Genomic DNA, 22,235 nt, shown 5'->3' with positions numbered 1-22,235 from the left:
TCACTCATTCCAACTCAATCCACCATCTGCCACTGCAATGAACTCTGAAAGCTCCAGCTCCATTTGCACTGGAAGAACAGCGCCCTCTTCCTGTTTTGTGCTGTATAGCAAAATTCCTTTGTGGTGTAAAGCAATCCAGAGGCTGCTGATCTTCTTGGCAATGGTCTTGTTCTTTATGATAATTATGCTAATGTCTTAAAATTAATGTGGTATGATTTATTGATGTTAAAATGCTACACACTTTAAAATGAGCCTGGGTTCCAGGGTGAAACTACATTTCTAATTTGTAACTTATTCTAAAACTCTCACAGCAGAATCAAAGTATGTAAAGTATGTTTGGTAGCCTATAGTTGTTTGGTTTGTCATGATGAGATACTGTAGCTCTTACTGACATGAACACTACAAAAGGATTACGTGAAGGAGAGAATTAGAAACAGGTAGTAGTCTGATTGATGCACTAATGCAGAGGAAAGTATGGGTGTTGTGGTCAGGGTGGTGGATGTATATACATCTGCCTTCAACTCTGGCGACCCAGATTTGATTATGAACTCATACCAAGAAGATATTTACTGTGAGTGAAGTCTTAACTGGTTTGCAAAGTTGTTTCTTATTTGACCAAAACCTCACCCTAACATTGACCAAAGTTGTTTCCAAACAAAAGAATGTCCAATTCACGATATTGTTATATAATGCAATCCATACTATTGTCACATAATTCAGTTTGTGGTGGGGGAACGTAATGTTCACAGAATTTGCATCCACAAAACATAATCTGCTTTTAAGAGTTTGAGCTCATTTCACAAAATTTTATGAGACTGGGTGGGAGCAAAACCTCACCTGAATGCAAAGTATCTGTTCCTTCTGTAAATTCCCATGAATTCTATTCTAAAACTGCTTATTTTAAGAATAGAAAACGGCAAGTCAAACTTCCTACCTTCAGCAGACACTATGAGAAAGGGTAGAATTGTGTTTTTTGCCTAGATCGGTGGTGTAATGTGCCATGTATGGAGAAGAGTCTGCAGGTTTTCCTTCCAGCCAAACACTACAGCAGCTGATTACACTGATTACCACACCTGGTTTTCTATCCTACCAGGGAGTTAATTGTATTCACTTTACATCCCAGGGATCCCAGGTGTAAATTAGTCCCTGATTAGATGACCAGAATGAAAACCAGCAGGGCTCTGGGTCCTGAGGACTAGGATTGAGAATCACTGCCATACATATAGGCAGGTCTTTGCTCCTCCCTGGCAGTTAATTAGCCACACCTGGTCTCAGGTAGACACAGACTAGGTGTGGCTCGTTACCAGGGAGGAACAAAAGTCTGCACCGGCCAAAATTGAGCACCACTGATGTAGGGGAAGGACGTGTCTGGAAAGAAGGGGAAGGTAGACACGATTTAAGTAGACTCTAACCCTAACAAACAAACAAACCCTAACAAACCATTCAAATCCACTTGCGTAAAACCACTGAAATGTTAACTTGTTCTTCACAGCTAACAAAACCTAGCTGCATGTACCTGTACTTTTGCCCTTTTGACATCACAACTATGCAACATAATTCCTACCCTTTAGCATTTTCTGACCCTGAATCAAGTCATTTTTTATGGTTGTGCAGTTGTCTGACAATAGAAGCAGACATATATGTTTTGTTTTGCTTAATGGAATTTCTGCTTTATTGGACAGTACAGTGGAGAGAGACAGGAAAGGGGGAAGAGAGAGGGACATGTGACAAAGGTCCCAGGCCAGATTCAAACCCATGATGCCCAGTCAACTGAGCCACCAGACGCCCAGAACGATATGTTATAACTTTGGTCATATGTTTCTAACATTGCGAAAAGACATGATGGTGGAGGACAAGATTCATTTCCAACCATTTGTGTTGCACCCCATAATGAATGGTCAGGTGGAGAGAGTGGTAAACTAAGTTCCTGCACAGCGGTGTATAGAAAGGTCCGGCCAAGCTATCTCCCAGGACAACAAAAACATCAGAGACTACTTTCTTCAACAGCTGAAAAAAAAATCTGTTCTTGTAATCTGTAATTGTGCTTTTCCATCACTGATATGGCACATCTGCTCAGGATAGGAGGCAATTGGAAAAGACTGTACACACAGCCGCAAAAATTATCTGCTGCAACTGTACCTTCCCTCTGTGTCCTCTATATAGACTGACTCCACTTGTATGCAAGGTGTTCTCTGGCCCGTCTCACCCAGCAAATTCATTTTCCTTTCTTTCCCTCTGGGAGAAGGCTGTCCAGACCAGGACCTCTCAGTTTTATTGCAGCACCTATACTGAGACACTGGCCTTCATAGCTCTGGTATCAATAAATCAGCAGCACTTAATTTGGTAGCATTTTACACGGTACATAAATTACAGGGTAATAACTGTGTAATTACAGAGAAATTATCAGAATGTAACTAGTAGGCTTTTCTCTGGTAATAACGAGTAACAATTTGAAATTATAATGTGTAATTTCTTGGGGTTAACAAGTAATTATTAGCATGATAACACTACATTAATGTAGTAAGTTGCACAATCATTAGCCTACTCCATAATCTACTATATAACATTTGCTTACTGGTCCTTTCCTTCTCTCTTAAATGGAACTTCCATATTCCAGTTCAGAAGAGGATGAGGTTGTTATAGTACCCAATACCTATTATGAAAGTACTAACACAATGGGAACTGTACTGCCAAGTAAAGTCAGGCTTGATAATAGCCTCAATATTACACTGATTTTACTCTGTAGATACTTTACAATAAACTTCATCTTGAATTTCGAAACATCCATTGAAACTCAAACAAGTGATGACAGACTGAGCGGGAAGTGAAGAGAAGTGGGCTTCTTAACATTGCTGCCAAAGGTGGGAACACCTTCACTCCCTCTCGCTTCCGGGTTAGACCTCCGTCTCTGTCCCTCAGCATCAGCCACTCTCTCCTCTTCTCGCGCGCAGCATCCATTAAGCTGCTCTCATGTCACGCGCCGTGCTCGAGCGCACACCAAAATATCATGGTGTCGTCGCGGGTCAAGTCGCGGTAAAAATATCCCGAAATAAAAAAAAAACGCCAAAAATAAAGAGATGGACGACAACATTATTCCCGACCCGGAGCATCTGCTGATATTTCTGAGGAAACTCAAAGAGGTTTTCGACGTGTGTGACGAGGACTCGGACGGGTTTATCCGCCTGGAGCACTTGGTGCAGTTGGGTTCTCAGTTTGGACGAGGAGAACAGGTGAGATTCATACCACCATGTCACCTGCTGTCGGGACGTTTCCAGCAATTGTGTGTGCTTAGTAATAGGCCTATACTTCCTTTATGTGTTTTACTAAAACTTACCCATTGCCACTTTAGTGAATTAGAGTTCTGTAACAGCACAATACCGCTCGAAAAACCATACTTTGCCACACGCCCATGTTAATTTCCTGGAGTTAATAAGTTACCTCGTGTAGAGTTATAATTAAATAGGCTTGTACCTTCTGTAATGGAAACGAATAATACCCCGAAGTACTAGGCTACTTTTCCTCTGTAAGCCAGTGTTCAGATATTTTGACACATGGGGGCTAATTGGGTAGAGTTGGACCTGGGGCGTGTAGTCTTGCAGTGGTTCCTAATTAAAGTAAACTATTCTGGATTGGAGCCTATAGCAGAAAGACATTTTTGTTCCTTAGATATGCAACCAGCCAGGGAATAATGCACAGGTACAACAGTCCAGCAAAATAGCCTAATATTCTGGTCCCTTTCCTCTTTGCACTTAAAGTTTTAGTTGTGTGTCAAAGAAGCAATGCTATTGCAGTTCGTATTTTTTGTCAGTTCTACTGGAGCAGAGCAGGAAAGCAACTTTTTTGTTCACTGGCCAAATTGTCTGGTGGATTCCAAAATACACCAGACACTTACCAGACACTTTAATATGTACACTGAATGTACAAAATATGAAGGACACTTACTCTCTCGAGTTAGAGAAGGATTTTTAAGCTTTGAGACAGTTGAGACAGATGTGGGTTGTGCAAAACTCAATATCAGGAAGATGTCCCTAATACTTTGTCCATTCAGTGCATTTCAGAATAGAAAACAACACCCAGAAGGTGCTTGGTTACCTGCCAAAGTGGCTGGTAGAATTGACAAACTCTTCTCCATCAGTTCAAATTCCTGCTTAGAATATATTTTTGGGAAGTGAACAGGACACACTCTCCTCTTCCTCAGCAACTACTGTGGAGGGGCCCTGGAGCAAGGGACTTAACCCATTAGAAAACTGTGGTTGTACTGGGCAGCTCCCTGGTATGAGTATTTGTAACTGAGTGAGTGTGCAGCTTAGCATCACAGAAAAAGAGCACACTGTACATGCTCAGCAAGTCTTCATTGGGTAAACTTAAAAATGCACAGTCAAAACAACTTAAATAACTCATAACTTGTTTCACTTTAATTTTTGTTTGATGAGCCTTGATTAAATAAGATATTATTTAATTTGTTAGGGGATGCTTTCCCCTTGAAGTTTAGTTCATTATGAACGGCTAATGATAGCCAAACATCCAAGTATTCTGGCACCTAACTTATTTGACCCAGTAAGTTTGACCCAGTGAACTCTCATATTATAGAAGCTATTTTCCCTGGATTGCAGTCTGTTATACATGTTGTTCACCTGTGTGTGTTACAGTGGAAGCATCCCTGGTGTCTCTCTGTCTCATTGCATGTCAAGCTAATTGAACACTGTAGTTGATTGGTTCCCCAGTGTTCTGTTGTTCATCACCAGGAACATTCTGTAAGCACTGATTGGCTCCTGAGGGAGGCTTTTCACTGACCTGGGAAGGATGAGGATGAAGTGGATGCAGGTTATTAGTCAGGGACCTACATGCTGCTGGATAATGTCACGATACAATGCACTACAATAAACTTTGTACTTCACAATACAATACAATGCAATTTCATTTATAACCTCACACTTGTTTATTTGTCCTTTATTCGAATGGGGAATCTCCAGGGAAGTAGCTCTTTTAAGCAAGTACTATACATTGACTCAAGGACTCACATAGGTGAGGAGGATTTACAGCGAAACAAAAACCCAAAAAATTTAATTTATAAGCAAGTGACCCAGATTTGATTATAATTGGAATATACCAGACCTGCGCCATAGGGTTTTTATTGTTCCACTCACAGAAGACAACATTGACGTAGCTGTGCCAGGCAGTTACCTAGTTACACTGCCTGTCTTGTCCTATCAATTCATTGTCCTATATGAGCAAATCCCATCGGCAGTTACAGCCTGACCTACTAGTCACTGGCTCACGTTCTCCCAGTTGTAGTCACATGCAAACGTGCACACACTCCATAATTCCCCTATTCCTCCCTCCTCTCTCCTTTCTCCTCTGTCCTCTTTCATCCCAGTTCACTCTGACCTGCCAAAACTGAGGACAGGTCAGAAACAATAATCTAGGCTAACAGCTCTGCCCAAATGAACTTAATCATAAATAATTTTACTTAATCATGAACAGGACCCTGCTACTTTTACCAATCTGTTAAAATTGGGCTTGATCCAAACAGATTACCTTAATGTACAGTAAGTCCCCCAGTGACCTTAATTTCACCCACCTCAAAATGCTCATACTGTACAGTACTGTCCCTGGTGACCCAGTTGCCAGCGTGACAGCAACTAGGGCATCAATCAGATCAGAGCTAATGTGTGTATGTGCGTGTGTGTGTGTGTGCACGTGTGTGTGTTGTGACTGACAGCTGGCTTATATTGGTGTAGGGGAACACAAGGCTCATTTGAATAAACTGGACCGATAAGAAAAGTTATGGTATGGAGTTTTCAAATTTATCATAGGTCTTTTCTCTGCCAGTTTTCTCTCTGTAATCATTCCCAGTTATGCTTAATTATGTCTACTCTTATTGTATGTATTCCTGTTTCTCCCTCTCTCAGCATCCGGGTCCCACACACGCCTCATTTCAGTCTTAGTTATTTTTCTATATTTCATGACAAACCTTTACTAAAATTAGTGCTGTTAAAATTGAAACAGCTGCGGGTAGCTTGCAAAGAGCATAATGCATTATTCAGTTATGTGGCAGAGTGCTCAAAGGCAGCAGCCCTCTTCGGAGATATGAATGTAGGTGGATCGTGAGTGAGGGCGTGCTTGTGGGTGCTTAGGCCACTTTTACCATAGGAATGGGAAGGATGTGATATTGCATGTTAGTTTCTTTTACTAAGCCATCCCACTACCTTCAATCTTGGCCCTTGGTTGAAACTAATTTACATAAAATGAACACCTCATGTGACCCTGTTTGCCTAAGATAGAATTGCTCCAAAAGGAAGAAAATGACTTTCTGCTTACTGAAATTACTTGAAAAAGAAACAGTCCATTCATATGTAGTAGATGCTGTTGTGGAAAATCTAATTTCAGCCTTCCGAAAACCTAAGGAATTGCCTGGTTGCCTGTTGTTTGAGAAACATGAGTTGTCTGTAATTGTACAGCATGGTATGCCTATTTAGCTCTGCATTTGAAAAAGAATATACACCAGTGTTTGCTGCATGACTAATGAAGATGGAGGGTAGATGCAGCAAGATGACCACCAAAGTACCTTTGTGGTACCTATATGGCTCGTGCTATGCAAAGCAGTACAGTACGAAACCTGTTTAGCTCGGCAAAGAGCCTCGGTGCGGTGCTGAAAGTGATGGTGAGTCATGTAGTAATAACAGGTTTGCACTGACTCAGCTGCCTCTCCATCTGGAAACTGACTGGTGCAACATGTGGCAGTGGGAGGCACACAACTACATGGACACACACACACACACACACATACACACAAAAACATACAACTACATACTGTGCAACAGCTAATTCTCAAGTGGCTGATGGCTTTGAAAGGTCATTAGCTGCTATTTCTGTACATAAATGTTTCTTCCCGTATTCTGGGTCAGAATGAACTCTCAATAACAAGTGGGAATCACAGTCCTACTGTAAGTGTTTACTTTGATAACACTCATGATGGTTTTCTCTGTTCTTGTCCAGGTAAAGAAGTTGGCCAAATGTTTGGACCCCCACTCTCACGGGAGGATCAACTTCAAAGACTTCTGCCATGGTGTGCTTGCCATGAAAGGTAAGGATGAAAGAAAGTATGGGATGTGATGAAATACGTGCACACCTTCTGTGTGTGTGTGTGTGTGTGTGTCTTTGGTTTGTACATGTGTGTATATCTATGCTGGTCAACAACATGAGCAACATGTCTCTGTCGCTAGTTAGCAGATTATACCAGAGAGGAATCAAGAATCCAAATGCAGTGTAGATCATGAATAATTGAAAGATTATACACGATTGTAAGAAAAATGTTAAACCAATAAAATCCTGCTTTCACTACATTCTATAAGCAGTAGATTGTCAGCATTGGCATTAGTCTCTACTGTAAATATGTTGTAATGTATTCTATTTAGTGGATGGTTTTATCCAAAGTGAACAGTGTGTCATGAATGCATATATTTTTAGTATGTGTGAAATGAAGCACTAATGCTGCCATGCTCTACCAAGTGGAATAAAGTCTTGTTTATCCCAACTCATCATATTTCCTCTTGCCCTCCTGGTCTCTTTGTATCCAGTCCAGACTGTTAGAGAGTCTCTGTAAAACCAGGTCAGTTTATCCCCTACAGTGGACCCAGGCCAACCAGGACAGGACACACACAGGGGGAGAGCCTGGGTACTACCACCACTGAGTTAGAATGGATCGAATGGGGTTTCCCATTAAAATCTGAATTCTTAAGTGGTCATTTGGCTGGTAAACATAAGATGATAGCTAACAGAGTTGACATTTGCAATAACAAAAGATTGATATATTAGACTAAATATTCACTTAACATTCCAGTGGTAGTTGTGATAAACATTCCAAAGTTGTTAATGTCATGTATACAGTATGTGACCTCCATTCACATTACAATTCAGTGGAAGCTAGCTAAGGTATACTAAAGAAGATCAGCATGAAACCCCATAAAGTGACCTTTGTATGTTTTTTAATTCTATGTATACTGCAGACAGCTACAGCTAGGGCCAGGTTGGTCCTATAGCTGTAGCTGGCTGAAGAGATCCACACAGAAGAGATCCCAGTGGTTAAAGATCAGCCTAAACTAAACCAAAGATGGAATATTTTTGCTGTACACTATGCATGTGTTGCCGAGAGATGCCAGTGGGAATTTTGGTGAAGCAAATTTTATTGCTACAGGTTTCAAGCAGTTTATAAATAAATATGACATCAGTGAAATGTCTGTAGTGGTGCATTTGACCATGATGAGCACAAAACTGTTTTTTTCCCATTGACAACAAGCTAACTCTGACATGCCAACTGCCAACTGTAGGTAGGCCTAGATGAATAAAATCCACCTATTCCCTGGCACAATAGAGCTTCGCTACTTATTGGTGTAATTATGATTGGCACATAATACAAAGTAATCCCATCCTGCAGCCCAGCTTGCTAGTGATTCCCAAACAGAGGCCCACAGACCCCCAGGGCTCCTGGATGGGATTTCAGGGGGTCCCAAGAAAAATGAGAAAAGAGGATTAGTTCAGTTTCACTATCACTTCATTTACTAGAGCTTAGAACAACAGAAAAGACGTGTAACTACATCAGACCTACAGCACAGACACATGAAAATATTCTCTGATGCAGTTCCCTAGGACAAAACCTGTATCAAATGAAGGTATGTGATCTAAAGCACATCTATCTTTGGGTTCTTGACACAAAAAATTTTGGGAACCACCTGCCCTAGAGATCTGTTGAAAATAATCTGAGCGGGTGTGTATGCCGATTCGATTATATATTCCTGTTCTAGCCCAGTGGTTAAAGATCAGCCTAAACTAAACCAAAGATGGAATATTTTTGCTGTACACTATGCATGTGTTGCCGAGAGATGCCAGTGGGAATTTTGGTGAAGCAAATTTTATTGCTACAGGTTTCAAGCAGTTTATAAATAAATATGACATCAGTGAAATGTATGTAGTGGTGCATTTGACCATGATGAGCACAAAACTGTTTTTTTCCCATTGACATAAAGGGCATAACATGTACTTGCTTTGTCATTTAGGAGAACATTGACCTTGCTGTCTCTGCACCATTTGCTCTCTCAATTTCCAATCTGCTGTCCAATAATATAGAAAATGCCTGATTGTTTATTGTTTATTTGTTAGGATCCCCATTAGCTTTGCCCTAAAGCACAGCTAGTCTTCCTGGGTGATTGAATGGTGATTATTTGCTTTAAGGAAAACATTTCATACAACTAGATCCCTCTATGTTTATATATTTTTTTTGCTTTCTGCTGATGAAAGCCCTGCATTTCTAACCTCATCTGAACCCTCTCAGTCATCTAGTCATTCATTCATTCAATTCATATCAATGCCTTCCCCTTAGCACCATATCACTACTGTTTTCCCATGTTCATCTCAATGGGGTCTGTTTAACAATAGATTGGTTTTAAGAATTAGATGGTGCCCTCATCTGCCTTCTACTGCAAGTTTTTATGTTTGTGTTTCTGTCCTGATGTTAGCCTACTGTTATTGAAGCAGTTTGGACGTATACTAGTCTAGAACCTAGTTTAGGTCCTAGCCAGATCACAAGGGATGGCGGTTGTTGGGGAGATTAAAAGGTTTGCGAAACATAAGTCTGAGATTTAGATAAATCTTTTACCATTACAGTGCTGTATGTTACTAATTAGTTGAGATGGCTCATGCATGCTTTTTCTTCTTTGCAGGTTATGACGGGATCCTTAAATCGACAGTGGGGTCACGCTGCATCGCACGTCGACTGTATGAGACAGATAACAGTTACTACTATCAGGTATGGAGCGGGTGTATGTATGTATGTGTACAGCAAGTGTGTGAGTTGCATTCCATTGTGCACAATCTATGTCACCTGGTCATTTCATTTAAAGAACAAGTCGCCCAAATGTTTCGTCCACTCAATGTATGTCCTTAATTTTGCTGGCTCACTGGAATTAAAATCCCCGAGCCGTGTATTTTTCTCAACTCTGAATCTTTGCCATTGTAATCTCCCCTCATCCCAAATGAAGCTCATAATCTGGATATATTTTTACACATCTCTGCCAGTGGTGGATAAATCTAGTTTAATCTCAGAGCCGCAGCACATGAGGTGAGCAGCAGATTAACTGCGGTCCAGCCAGAATCTAGGCACTTGGCAACTCCCCTATGACTCCCACGCTGTGGATTAGCCAGAGTTTTACAGTCCAGTCATGCACATGTGAGCAGTTGTTGGACGGGGGCGGGCCTGTGCACTGCTTATGGTTTATTCCACAGTAGAAAAAAACAACAACAAAAAAAAAACATCCCACTGCTTTTCAAACATGAGAAATATACAGTGCTCAGTGTGCAAAGTTCAAACAAGAAAACTAAACAAAAGCTGCTATATGTTCAGTGTTGTCATGTTAGTGTCTAGGACATGAAATAATCTGGATTTTCACTAATAAACACTAATAGCAAATGTATAACAATTTTGAAGGGGGGTGAAGATTCCCCTTGCAGCACAAATTGCCCTTTTGTTGTGGGTCAAAGAGTCGCAGAGTCTGGTTAGGACCAGGCAAGCTGTCTTGCAGGCAGTTTGTTAAATATTATAATCAATGCGACAGCTGGATGGGAGGTCTAGCTTGCTATAGGCTGCAGGACAGCAACAACAAGACAAACTGTAGAGTGTAGGTGGATGCACTTACAGTATCTGTCCACATGGTGGTAGTGTTCAGCTGCAGAAGTTCATTCTGGCAGTCACATACAGCAATTCAGTAACTTCAACCAGGAAGACTTATATATCAGGATCAGTTCTTTTATCAGTTTTTTAGTTCCAGGATCAGGTATATTTCTATAAAATTTTGTGTTTGTGTTTCTAAATATGTGATTTCGGCTTTAAATAGGCGTTGGTTATAAAATAAAATCGGTCACAGAAAGGGTTTTCCCAGTGTTATTGTTTACGGTGAAGCTTTCACACAAATGAAATTGATTTTCCAATCTATTTTTCAGTTTTTCAGGCAAACAGATAGTTTTCACAGAATTGGTCATTGTTGTTGCCCCAGATTCTCTTTCTTCTCCCACGTCTTTTGTTTGACTCACTCTCCTACTGAAGGCTGGGTAAGCAGAGATAATTGGTTCATACGCCATAAGAGGAGAGATCCCTAGGTGTTACATGTAACACATATTTCATACATTCCTGGGGCTATCTCTAGGGAAATTTGATACACTGTGTGCGATACCAAGCCTTCTAGCCTAACCTAGTCCATAGCATAAATGAGGTGAATCTTTGCTTAGCCGCATTAGTTCTGTAAATGATTGTTCACTGGACTCCATAGTTGAGAAAAGGCTGTAAAACTTCACATTAACTGAATTTGGGTTCACATAGTCATCCATACAACACTTTCCATCAATATTTCTTGAACTGTAAATGTTGTGAGCAGTATACAGGTCTCCTTCTTTCCCTGTGTTCTTTTGTGTTGCCTTTCTCCAGGTCTACCTTTGTACCTGGAGAAGCAAAGAGTCTTCATTGTCATTGGTATAACATTTCATTATACCAGTGGAGAAGTGCTCTTGAAATATTCACAATGGCTGAAATGCAATACGGTAGCTACTTACTGCGTCTTTGACTGGCATTACGAAATACTTCTCTTTCTTTGGAAATGCTGTCTCATCTGCTCACTTTGCAGTGACACTTGGCTTGGTATAAGAAGCGATACTAATGCCTACAATATACCAGTAGGATAGTGGTATTCTATGCTAGCCATCACCATTTTAAATCCCAGAGAGTGGTGTGTGCTTTCAACAAGACTACCTTTTTCTCTTTTACCCAATACTGACAGGTAGGTGTGATTTTCAGTTCTCTGTTTAAATAAAAATGCATTTTGTTTAGGTAGAGATGTGAATGTGGTAAAATCATTGCCATGACTGTGGAGGGAATCATCAAATCATCCACAGGAATGGCTTTCCCAGCATAGAAATTTGCACATTACTGATGGGGCAGTGTAGAATAAGCCGGAGGACAAATGATGCAATGTGTTTTTTTTCCACTTATGCTTTCAGCTGCAATAAACATTATCATTAAAAAGAGAGAGTACTGAAAAGAAGTCAGTCTTTGATTTTATTTAGTGGATCCTCTTTTGACAGGATCTAAAGAATTCATCATCCAGAGTCTCCAGACAGACAAATACCTTTTTGTGTTGTGATCAAAGCTACCTTTATCAGGCACTTTTTTGTTTTCCACAACTTTTTTGTTTTCCATAACTTTGATAGCATGACTAACTTCAGTGATGACGATGAAGATGATGAAGATGACCAGGGTGATGCTGTTGCTTCTGGTTATGATGATGCTAATGATGCAGCGATGAGGATAATGTTCAGGAGATCTGTTAAGGAGGTTAGAAAGCTTAAAAGGCTAGATTTGAAGTTACCTTGGTTTTAGATACCCAGACAGTCTCGCCTCACTTTACCTTGTTTTAGTGCTGTTTGAGGTGCTGCTAGCTCTGGTTACAGCTGCTGATATGAGACCAACCTGCAGGTCTCTATACATAATTGATCCGATGTAATGTCTCGGCTATCTGTGGAGCAGCATAGAGGCTCATTTACGGAACGCTAAGAGGTGGGGAATAACCGTACTGGTACTGCTGACCCATTGTATTCTACCTACTGGATATCTTCTCCTAGACAGACATTACCTTGTTTTTTTTATATTGTAAGGAACGTTTCCCTGGTGGGGAATATGGCTACGGTGCAACTACTGTGTGAAGAAGCAACCACTGCATTTGGACTCATTGGAAACTACAATCAGTCGACCCTGGGGTCTGGGCTTCCTGTAGAGAAATATAGAGTCTGATCCGCAGGCAGGTACTTTCTCTATTCCATTTATTGTAGGCCTTTTTCTATCAGGAACTTATCTCGTTTTCACATTGGAAGGAGTTTTTCTCTCCTGGTGGGCAGAGATAAGGTGAAACTAATAACTACAATTTAACCTTCTCTCTGAGAGCAACTGCTGTATTACAATCTTTTCACTGGAGGTCTTTTGTAAGCCTCACCTTATCTCTTTCTCACATTAGAGAAGCTTTTCTCTTTTGGTGGATGAATATATGTTTTTTATTATGTATGATCCAGAGAGGGCCAATTTTTCAGGGCTACTGTGTTAAATTGTGGGAGAAATGTTGTGGAGTAAAGTTCTGTTGCCATAGCGAGGAGAGGGAGGAATCCCAGAGCTTCCCAGGGTAGCTCTGCAGAGAGGTTGGTGTGTGTGTGTGTGTGTGTGTGTGTGTGTGTGTGTGTGTGTGTGTGTGTGTTTCTCAGAGACAAGAAAGAGAGAGATGGAGTGAAAGAAGGGAGGGAGGAAAGGTGAGAAGTGTCTCATTATTGTAAGAGGCGTTGTAGGAGAGGATTTATTAGCTTGCTCTCTCCTGCTGCTTTGCTTCATATGCTTGGACACAGAGACGCAGGCAGGCACACACACACACACACACACACACACACACACACACACACAAACATCAGAGTGCACTGGGGAAAGACTCAGCATGGCCAAGGCAGGTGCTGAAATGAAATTTGGCAGGTAACAAAGACAGATGAAGTGTGTGTGTGTGTGTGTGTGTGTGTGTGTGTGTGTGTGTGTGTGTATATATATGTGTGTGTGCCTGCCTGCCAGCATGTGTGTGGATATCTTGGCCTAGATGCTCAGCTTCAGAGGTAAAAACAGAGAGATAGCAGGATCAGTGAAAGAAAGGGGGATAAAAGGCTGTAAATGTCAGAGCAAAAGACAGAAAATAAACAATATCTGTAGCAGTATCAATATCTGTAGCAATATCTAGCATCTGATTATAGATATATTGTCCTCCTTACAGGCTGCACGGACAAATGAAATTTCCCTGTGAACTACTTAAAACGTTTTGGGACCCACATGAGCAATTTATGTTCTCACAGTCGGACAGAGACTCAGCAACACATATTACTACTTTTGTCATACAAGGGCCCACCAGAAGTAGGCCCAGATCCATTTTGGATCCCAACCCATATCACAGTTTAAGTAACCTGGCTTAAGAGTGTCCTGTTGTCACTGCTCACAATCTGGAAACAAACTCTTGGCAGACGGTTGTCGCCATTAAAATTAATTACACCATTCCCATTTGACCAGCCGAGTGATAACACTAGTAGATTTACATTCCGCACTTAACCTGATCATATTCATTTTACCTCCCTATTCAGTTCAATTAAACTTTATTAAACCCTTTGGGGACAGTTGGTTTACGAGAAAACCAGCAGAGGGAAAGCGAGATAGTTGGAGCTCCATATAAAGTGTTTCATCCAAAAATGGGAAATGCACCAAATGAAATTTATGACACCGGCATGAAAGTAAAATTCACTTTGAAATATTGAAGTGATTTTTTATATTAAGACCTTTGCTTAGAAAAATGGTAATGATGTAGACATCTCTTAACCAGCAGGGCACCTCACAAAAGAGCATTTTAAAAGTATTTCTTACTGCATGTTGACCCAGTTTTGCTTAGCTACTGCAGAACAATAATCAATAATTTACACCTCATTTGTCCCCAGATGGAGAGATGTTAATTTTTCCTCAGGAGGTTTTCAGCAGGTCAGGGGAATCATCTCAGCTCACTGCTTCTAATCTGCTTTCCTGTCAAAGCTTGTCTACTCTCTCCGCATGTGTTTTCTTCATCTCCTCTTCTCCTGTTTCATTTTATCTCTCCGTTCTCAGCGAACAGGCATCCTCACTGGATCATCATCAGAGACAAGTGTGTGTGTGTGTGCGTGTGTGTGTGTGTGTGTGTGTGTGTGTGTGTGTGTGTGAGAGAGAGATAGGGTGTGTAAGGACACAAACCAGCACTGAATATTCGCTATGTCACTTCATCTTGTCACCTCAACTCTATGCTTTATGTTTCATCCCTCTTTATTCCCCCCTTTATTTCCTATATGCTCTTTTTCGGAGCATGTCTCCTGCCTTTATTTATGATCCGTCTCTCCCTGTCTCTCTGCTTCAGCCCTCTCTCTTTTGCCCTTGCTTTGTTCATCTCATCTTTTTCAAGAATTCTCTTTATTCATTGCTCCTTTTCCCCCCGTTCGTTTCCTCTCTCCCCTTGCCCTTGCTCGTCTCGTTTTTGCTCTCCCTTCCCTTGATTTCTCCGTATATTCTCTGCCCTCCTACCCTCATCTCTTTTTTTCCTCTTCCCTCCCTCTTTCCACATTAGCACTTCAGATGAACGGGGAGGAGGACTCTGCTCTGCCAGTCTCTGCAGTCATTTCATGGTCTGATTAAAGAACTGAGATAGGGAAAGAGAGAGGGAGAGAGAGAGAGAGAGAGAGAGAGAGGCAGAAATCGAGACAGACAGTAGGAGAGAGTAGAGACTAAAGTGGGAGACAAAGAAGAACAAAGAGGGAATGGAAGTTTACCTGTGTGGGTGCTGGAGCACAATGTGAACAACAGCCTGTGCTTCAAGACAGAAGTGCCAAACTACACCGCACACATTGCAGAAGAAGCAACTTCCCTGTCACTGGTCTGCTTTCAGTTTTAGGTAATAACATCCTTCATGATCAACGATGCAGTGAGGCAGATGGCTATTATCAGCATAATATGGCTCATTTCACACACAGGCATTTCACAAGACAGCACATACTGTACCCGAAACCACACTGAATAACTCACAGCCCCCATCGCATATCACTCTTGGACATTCAGGATGCCCCGTTAATGTTTGTGCTTTCTATTTAAACTGTCTGTGAAGGAAGCTCTATATTGGTCTAGTGACAGCTTGGACTCTTAGGTTGTGAGAGATGGCAGCGTCATCTACTCTAGTGTGTGTGTGTGTGTGTGTGTGTGTGTGTGTATGTGTATGTGTGCCCAGTCTCTTAGTTATACAGCACTTCCTGGTTGATGCAGCACTAATGATGTGACTAGAAATCAATGGCTTTGATAGTATGGTAACAGCTGGAGCGTGACAGAAGGTACAGACAGACATGTCCGCTCTGCCCCAACAGCTAGTAATGCGTTTTAGCTAATGAGGGAGCATATAGTATCGAGCCTGCAGTAGATGGATTGAAAATCAGGCTAGTAATTGTTATGGTATGTGTTACCGTTTCAAAGGTAAAATGTTTCCCTCAGACACCACTGATCTGATTTTGATGAAATGTGGAGAGATGCTTCTTCACACCTTTTTCCAGTATGTCAAAATATGCCCCGATTAACATAATAGGGTGCTATAATTAAAGGTCAACATTTTAACTCAAATGTGATATCTCAGACAGCACTGGCCCAATTTTGACTAAACTTGCGATGATGCATTTTCACTCGGTGTTCTGGCATTTCAAAAATTATATTTCCGTTATGGGGGCTCTATAATTACGGGCTAAAATTTCCATAACTCCTGCATCATTGGTTTGATTTTGATGAAACTTGGAGGGATGGTGCATCTATTGGCCCAAGGGTGCCTGCATCATTCTTTGTGGACTATATGTTTCACTTGTTTGTGTCTGTGTTATGTTTGAGTGCCTTGTATGTGTGGATGCCTGCACACATCTGTGCCTTTGGTCAATAAAAGCAACATCCATCACTTTCTGGCCACATTAAAAGCCACACAGTTGACTGGTAGCCACACTGACAGCCATAGAAACCTTAAGTGATGTGATGCCACGTTGTGATCCATCTGGTATAACGTGATGTGATGCCACATTATGACAAGCTGTCTTTTAGATTTACCATTTATTGTGTGATCAGAGGACAGCAGTGGCAGTGGGTGCCTTTTCTGTGATGTCTGCTAATTTATCCAGACCTTTCTCAGCTGCCATGGATAATGTCATTTTGAGATTTCATTCAAGACAGCTGCCATTACAGAAGTATTATATGGTTTCTCAAACATTACATAGTCCAGTCAGACCGTGCCAATAACATGCTTACTTTATTCCTCTGGAACTGAAGAGTTGTTTATAGTTGATCGAGTAAAACAAAATTTCACTAGAGGGAACTGAACAATGTATTGCATTATTTTCCATATGAAATGGGATAATCTGTAATGTTTCATCTGTAATGAGTCCTTCAAGGGGAGCCGAAGGTTAATCTTATTATACTAACTAGTAAGCTACATGCCCTTGGTGTGATGTATAAATCTATGTTAATCATATAAATCCTTAGCAGGAAGCATATGCATGAAACTCAGTACTGGACTGAGTCTAGGTCAGGAATAAATTATTAAAGTATAGTTAAGTACAATGCAACATAGTGAGTTTAATATAGAATTGTACAATGTAGAACAATGTAGTATAATATAGTATAGTATAGCATAGAATAGTATAGTATAGTTAAGTGTAGTAGAGTAGAGTATAGTTTAACGTAACATAACATAGTATAGTATAGTATAGTATTATTTAATAAAGTATAGTATAATTTCGTAAGTATAGCATAGTTTAGTATAGTACAGTATAGTATAGTACAGTATAGCATAGTATAGTATAGTATACTATAGTATAGTATAGTACAGTGTTTTACACCTTGGCATAGTATTGTATAGTCCTATAATACAATACAGTACATTGTATTACAATAATAATCCTATACTGTAACATTCCTTTCATATATAGGATTAGCATAGGATGGGGATTAACTGTTAGCCATGTCTATAAAAAAGGCTCATGTAGCACATATGGCTTGGAGCACAAAGCTATTGTTATTCATTGCATTAGTTTGTTGTATTGCACGGTATATTGACTTTGTCTGAGAGCATCTACTAGAGGTTAAGGATGGGGAGTGTGCATGTGAATACTAAATATGTGAACTCCTCAAACTATGTCTGAAGGAGAGAGGAGAGAATGATGGAGTGATGAGCAGAAGGGGGGAGAGAAGAGAGAGAGAGAATGAATGACAAGGGTGGCAGTTAGAAGAGAGAAAATCTAATGATAAAGGGAGAGAGAGATATTGATGGGATACAGTGTGGTGAGTGTGAATTGATGGATGTAAGGGAATGAGAGTTTGGAAAGAGATAAGAGGAGCAAATGGAATGCAGACAAAGAGGGGGAGCTTGAAGAGAGACGGAAGAGAAACAGAGAGAGAAACAAAGAGAAAAGATAAGAAACAGAGAGAAGGGGCAGAATGAGAGCGGCAGAGCCAGATAAGCTAAGCAGCACCTTCCTCTGTCTAATTGATTAATGGGAGAGTCATCTGGCCTTTGGTTCAGGGTGACAGGGCTCATTAGTACAGGTGACAGTCATCAGGACTCACTTCCCCATCAGTCACTGCCCTGTCTCTGTCCAGATGGACAAAGGGAACGGATGATATGGTCAGAGGAAGCCAGACATGAGGGTATGACGTATGCACTGTGGCATGCTTTTCCCAAAAAGATAAACATGGGTGTCTGCAGGTCCTTGAATACAGTTAAATATGGCATTTTAATTGTTACATTCAGTTTAAAAGATTTTTCAAAATGTTGCAGTTTCATGCTGCACTCTTTTTCCAGTGAGACAAATGCAGTCCTATCCGTCACACCGACCTATAGTCTTATAAGTGTACAGTTGTTTTCATTTTTACAATTATTTCAGTTGCAAAATTGGTCCGCTCTTGCATTCTAAGTGCCACTGCAAAGATCTTAAAAAGTTTTGAATTGAACTTGATGAAACTTGCATGCACCCTGTAAAGCAGATAATTGACAATTCTCATTGAGCCTCATTGAGTGTTGTACCCCCACTCCTAGCTCCCAGGCTCCCAGTGATGACGTAGTCTACTCTTCAGTTTTGACTTCTCTCTGGATTGCTCAGTACTGTGTTACTTAAGTCTGTCTGGCATATGACTCATCATATAATCTTGCCTTCCTCTGCAATCTTTTCTGTCTCTTTCCACTATATTGACTACTGAAACACAAAATCCACTTCCCCAAATCCCCGGAATGAAAAAAATCTGGGGATTGCACTCAGAAATAAATCTTCATTTATTATTTGCAAAAAGCAGCAGCAGTGGAACAAATCCCCAGAACTCTGAGTGGTCTGATCTGCAGACCAGTTTTACCTCTTTAGTCATAGTGAAATTTATATTGTCATGTGACCTGACCAGTGATCAAACATCAGTGTGCTTATTCTGAGAAGCTTCATGGAAAATATGCTTATTTTTGCCCATTGATCACAGCGCTTGAGAGGTTCAGAGAAAGCCTTTGGGACCGTTATCTGCTACTGACCAAGCAACCCAATATTGTCGAGTTGCAAAACTGTTCTAACTCTGGTCAAGTGGAAAGCAATCAATGGATAGCATCAATAATGAATGTGGCACTCTCATTTGTAACTACTGTCTCTATTTAAACTTTTAGAGGAGTAGAAATGCGTACACAGTATGCTGATGGTGGAGTTCTTGCAAGGGAATTATATTCTGTTGGAGAGCAGGATGATTTGGGAGAGTGAGCATAGCTCCCCCACAGTTTCTGGCATTGTTTGTGTGTGGCTTAGTTGGTTAATTAAAGTTTTGAAAGACACTCATGCTGAAAACTCACATGCATGCACGCACGCACACGCACACACACACACACACACACACACACACACACACACACATACACACACACACACACAGAGTTTGGAAGCGACATGAGGCCCAGCAGAGTCCCACCAATGACAGTCAAGGACACACCATTACCAGGCAGACATGATTATACTGTAACTATCTGGCTATCAGGGAGGACTGCTAATGAACAGAAACATCACTCTCTCTCTGGGAGCCTCCCTCTCTCCCTCTCTCTCTCTCTCTCTCTCTCTCTCTCTCTCTCTCTCCCTCTCACATGCACACATGCACACACACACAAATACCTTTCCCCATGATCTCACTGACTAGCGATGGCTATAAATCTCACTCACACAGCCTCTCACTCGTTGTTTGTGTTGTGCTGTTCCATATTCCCCAGTTTCATGTTTATGCATATACGTCTTGTATATACATGTTCACAATTCATATGCGTATGTTCTCAGCTATTCCCATATTCCTCCACAACCCCGCCTGTTCCCTCCCTTTTTTTCCTCAGGTCTCTCATACATTTGGTGTCTGCTTCTCTCCCTCCACCCTCACACACACACAGACACACACACAGACACACACACACACACACACACACACACATACAGTTTAGACTCTCATATTCTCCAATGCACCTTCTGATAAATGATGCTTTTCATTGGCTTTTGATTACCTCAGCCAATTTCACCATGTTGATGTAGTATGTGTGTGTATCCTAGGGCACAGTTTGTTATATGTTCTATATTGTCTCACATGTTTCATGCACTACTAAAGGTGCATAAAGTTTCATAGCAACATTCATAATGTTCATGTAACAGTATTACATTACAGTCACATTGCAAGCTTGAGGCAAACGCTGTAGAAATAAAGAGGAAGATGGAAAAGGTGGTTTACACGCTAGTTATTTCTGCCGTTCCTCTTTAACTAGTGATTCTAGGAAGTTTGCATGCCCTTATACTGACTTTGAGCAGGCTTTGAGTCTCTCTCTCCCTGTGTGTCTGTGTGTGTGTGTGTGTGTGTCAGTTGCCACAGGGCCAGGCCGTCTGTTAGTGGACAGAGGTCACCTCCTGCCGTGAGCATCTGGGCGGCTAGCATGAAGCATGAGCTTTCACAGACACACACACACACACACTTGGAGGGATGTACACGTTCACTTATGTCTGTGTGCCTGCATACACAAAACTTAGTTGGTTGTCTCTCTCATACAAACACCCCCACACACACACACACACACACACTGAGATAGAGGTGCACAGGCAGGTATAAGACAATGAGTTTAACCAATTCATTCACTCGTCTTTTTCGGTCCATGCTCTTCTTATTGTGTTCTTGCCTTCTACAGGAAATTTCCCTCCCTCTGCACCCTCTTGTGTTTTGCCATAGGGAGAGAATGCAATTGTTCTGTGGGATTGTTGCCAGGCCTGTGTGTTTGTTGTGTGTGTGACAGAGAGAGCGGGAGAGAGAGTCGGTATTTGTCTTTGTTTTTGTGAGTGCTTGTGCGGCTGTTCTGTATTCCCTGTCTAACTGAGTGTGTGTGCGTGGGCGATCCCTCTGTCCTGCTCTTCCTTTTATGTTGATGCCCCTCTAACACTTTGCTTTGCCATCACTTTCAGCTGTTTGTTTCCTGACAAACTTCTCTTTCTGTCTCGGGGCGTCGCTTTCATCATGCGCTGCGAAACAGAACAGAGCAGAACAGAGAACATGTGAACTCTTGCAGATGTTCAGTGTCCCTCCTCCCAGAATGAGCCAAGGAAGAGTCACAGCGGTCAGCAGAATGGAGAGAAATGCTTGTGCATGCAAATGCACACACTTATGCACGCTGCTGCACACACACACACACACACACACACATTTCTACATGCATATGTACAGTATACATGCAAACACACATTCATACACGTCAAAACATATGCTTGCCAGCACACCCAGACATGCAACTTCCCTCTCTCCCCACACCACATATTTATACACACGCACACACACACACACACACACACAGAAATAAATGTCATCATCATAGCTGCAGTAAGGCACTGCATGTATTAAACAAACTGAAGGCACATCAAGTTGGGAGAGTATAATACCAAAACATATTAAAGTTATTTCACTAAAAAATGACCCATGATAACCTAAAGCCCCCTCAGTCACAACAGTTGCCCTATGCCTATGACAGACTGAGCCTGAATGATGCCTTAAATAAAACCTTTGGATAGCTGGAACTAACGTTAGAGTGTGACCAATAGGATTCATTCTCTGTCATTGAGTCTAGCCTCAGTGTCCCACTCTCTCTCTCTCTCTCTCTCTCTCTCTCTCTCTCTCTCTCTCTCTCTCTCTCTCTCTCTCTCTCTCTCTCCTCCACCGTTATCTCCCTCGACCAGTGCTGGAGGTCTGGGCAAGTCTCTGCTGTCTGTCTCTTGTCATCCGTGCTCAGTGTCCAGACCCTGTCTTCTTCTTTTCAAAGGGGATAAAGTGAACTGCTTGCGACAGCGTTATTGCCCCCCACCCTTACTCTCTGCCCCCCTAAATCTGAGCCAGCACTTCTTACATTGCCCAAGGCCAGGGTGTAAACTCGCTGCACCCCTCTTCACTACACCTGCCTCCCTCCCTCTATTTTCTTTCTCCTCCGCAGTTCTACTCTCATGTTTTATCTGGGATTTGCCTGATGTAATCATCAATAATCTCCACCAGCACTTTTACTCCCCTCATTCTCCCTCTCCCTCCTCAGTGTTTATATGTT

The 22,235-nt window shown here is 41.5% G+C and overlaps 1 protein-coding gene across 2 annotated transcripts in view; it reads left to right on the top strand.

Moving 5' to 3' along the window:
- The first annotated feature begins 3,077 nt into the window (after window positions 1-3,077).
- Window positions 3,078-22,235, top strand: part of rab11fip4b (RAB11 family interacting protein 4 (class II) b) — a 57,564-nt gene continuing 38,406 nt past the window's right edge. Inside the window, exons 1-3 of one of the 2 annotated variants that reach the window (XM_071912900.2) lie at window positions 3,078-3,230; window positions 7,000-7,087; window positions 9,720-9,805. In XM_071912900.2, the coding sequence (XP_071769001.2) occupies window positions 3,078-3,230; window positions 7,000-7,087; window positions 9,720-9,805 (327 nt within the window). Of the gene's footprint in view, window positions 3,231-6,999; window positions 7,088-9,719; window positions 9,806-11,693; window positions 11,826-22,235 lie in introns of those variants that run through there. The other variant, XM_071912901.2, reaches the window with a different exon arrangement.

The sequence above is a fragment of the Centroberyx gerrardi genome, chromosome 3, assembly GCF_048128805.1.
Source record: "Centroberyx gerrardi isolate f3 chromosome 3, fCenGer3.hap1.cur.20231027, whole genome shotgun sequence".
Classification (NCBI taxonomy): domain Eukaryota; kingdom Metazoa; phylum Chordata; class Actinopteri; order Beryciformes; family Berycidae; genus Centroberyx; species Centroberyx gerrardi.
The sequence above is the reverse complement of the archived record's forward strand: the minus strand, read 5'-3'. Positions and strand labels throughout refer to the sequence as shown.